Source organism: Echinops telfairi, unplaced genomic scaffold (assembly GCF_000313985.2).
Source record: "Echinops telfairi isolate 266 unplaced genomic scaffold, ASM31398v2 ScPeMD7_7420;HRSCAF=8458, whole genome shotgun sequence".
Classification (NCBI taxonomy): Eukaryota; Metazoa; Chordata; class Mammalia; order Afrosoricida; family Tenrecidae; genus Echinops; species Echinops telfairi.
Window position 1 is genome coordinate 6262916 of NW_022111320.1, and position 2055 is coordinate 6264970.

Sequence of the window (2055 nt, forward strand, 5' to 3'; positions counted from 1 at the left end):
GGGGGGGAGTTCAAATTAAAGCCAGTAACTTTAAGCTAGTTAAAATAACACACGGGTTGCCTTTTAGATGTGCCATCAAATCTGTTCTACACTGAACAACCCTGTGCAGAACAGAATGAAATCCTGCCCGGCCCTGCGTCATCCTCACAATTATTCCTGTGCGTGAGTCCACAGTTGCAGCCACTGTCGTCCATCTTCTTGAATGGCTTCCTCTACTTCACTGTACCTCTGCCTAGCTTGATGTTCTCCAGGGCATGGTCTCTCCTGAAAACATGTCCAAAGTCTCGCCAACCATGCTTGTTCTAAGACAGGTTTACAATCCAAAGTATTTAATATTTTTCTCCAGCACTTTATTTCAGACATCAGTTTTACTGTTGTCTTTACTTGGTGTCCAACTTTCCCATGTATGTGAGGTATTGAAAATAACATGGCTTGGTTCAGGCAAAACCTTAGTCTTCAAAGTTTCATCCTTTTCAATATTCTAAGGTTTTGTGCAGATGATTTACTTATTGCAGTACATCATTTGATCTCAACTGCTTAGTCCCATGAATATTGATTGTGGGTCCAAGAAAGACGAAGTCCTTGACAGCTTCAATCTTTTCTCCACTTACGATGCTATTAGTCCAATGGTGAGATTTGCCATCATCTTTACTTTGAGTTGGACATCAGCAAGTGCTTCAAGTCTTCCTCACTTTCAGCAAGTAATTTGTGTCATCTACACATCAGAGGTTGCTAGTAATAAGCCTTCCCCCAATCCTGATGCCCCTCGGGATTTTTTATATAATCCAATTTCTCTGGTGATTTGCTCAGCTTGAATAAGTACTGTGAGAGGCTACAACCCTGACACATTCCTATCTTGATTTTAAACCATGCAATATTCCCTTCTCTGTTTACATAACTGGCTCTTAATTCATGTGTAAAGACCCCATGCGCACAGTAAAGTGTTCTGGAATCCTCATTCTCCTCAAGGCTACACGATTCATTAGGATCCGCAGAGTAGGATTCCTTTTCTTAGTAAAACACAAAATCTTCCTTGTATTCTCTGCTTTGCCAGACTCAAACTCGTGCGATGTATTATCAAAGGCGTAACTAGTTGTAGGGATACAGGAATCTTAAATCTGATGAGAGTATAATTCAATACTTCATAGTCTAACATTTATATAAGAAAGTTCTCGTTTCATTTATATTGTTTGTTGGAAATGCATAATTCATTACATAGATGTTTGGATAAACAGAATACTTACTAAATCAAATCTACGGGAAAGTGTTACATTAAATGTCAAAAGAGTTCATCAGATTTTTTCAAAAAGCAGAATAACAAATCACATTAACACATAATGTATCATTTTATTTAGAAACCTTAAAAAGGCACAAGACTCCGTTTGTCGTACAGAGAGAGAAATAAAAGATACTCAAAAAGAAGTTGAAGAATTAACAACAGAGCTAAAAAGTCTTGAAGACAAAGCAGCGGACGTTGTAAACAACACAAATGCTGCAGAGGTAAAAATTCTGTGTTCGAAAAGGAGACAATAGAGAATTTGAAATACCTTTAACACTTATAAAATGCTGATTGCCTAGTGCAAAGCAAGCATTCACAGAATTAAAAAGGTTTTACAATTCTGATTTGTGCAATAAAATACTGTGTTGGAAAATACAAGGGGTCGTCAGAAAATAGTGCTTACAGGATCATGAAATAAAAATATAAAAATGTGAAGCTATTGCTTATCTACACGACATCCTCTAGGTCAATATAATTCTGAAGGCACTGGGCTCTTTGTTTACCTCATGTCAAACTAGCAACTTGGGCTTCCTCACGAGACTCCAAACTATGTTTTGTGTTTTGAGAACAAAAAAATTCTGAAGGAGCAAGATCAGAGCTGTAAAGTGAATGTGAGGTAAGGTGTCATAATGAAATTTTCGTAGAAGAGCCCTTGCTGAGCAGGTGTATTCTCGTGATAGGGGGAAATTATTTGGCCCAATTTTCCAGCCTCTCACCAGTCTTCCATTTTTAAAAGCCTTATTTAGCCCTACCGTCATCTTGTAACAAAATTTATC

The 2055-nt window shown here is 37.7% G+C and overlaps 1 protein-coding gene across 1 annotated transcript in view; it reads left to right on the forward strand.

Moving 5' to 3' along the window:
- The window catches only part of SMC4 (structural maintenance of chromosomes 4), a 39784-nt gene that overhangs the window by 33851 nt on the left and 3878 nt on the right, over window positions 1–2055 (forward strand). The window contains exon 17 of the mRNA XM_004704247.4: window positions 1356–1500. Coding sequence (XP_004704304.2) covers window positions 1356–1500 — 145 coding nt within the window. The remainder of the gene's footprint in view (window positions 1–1355; window positions 1501–2055) is intronic.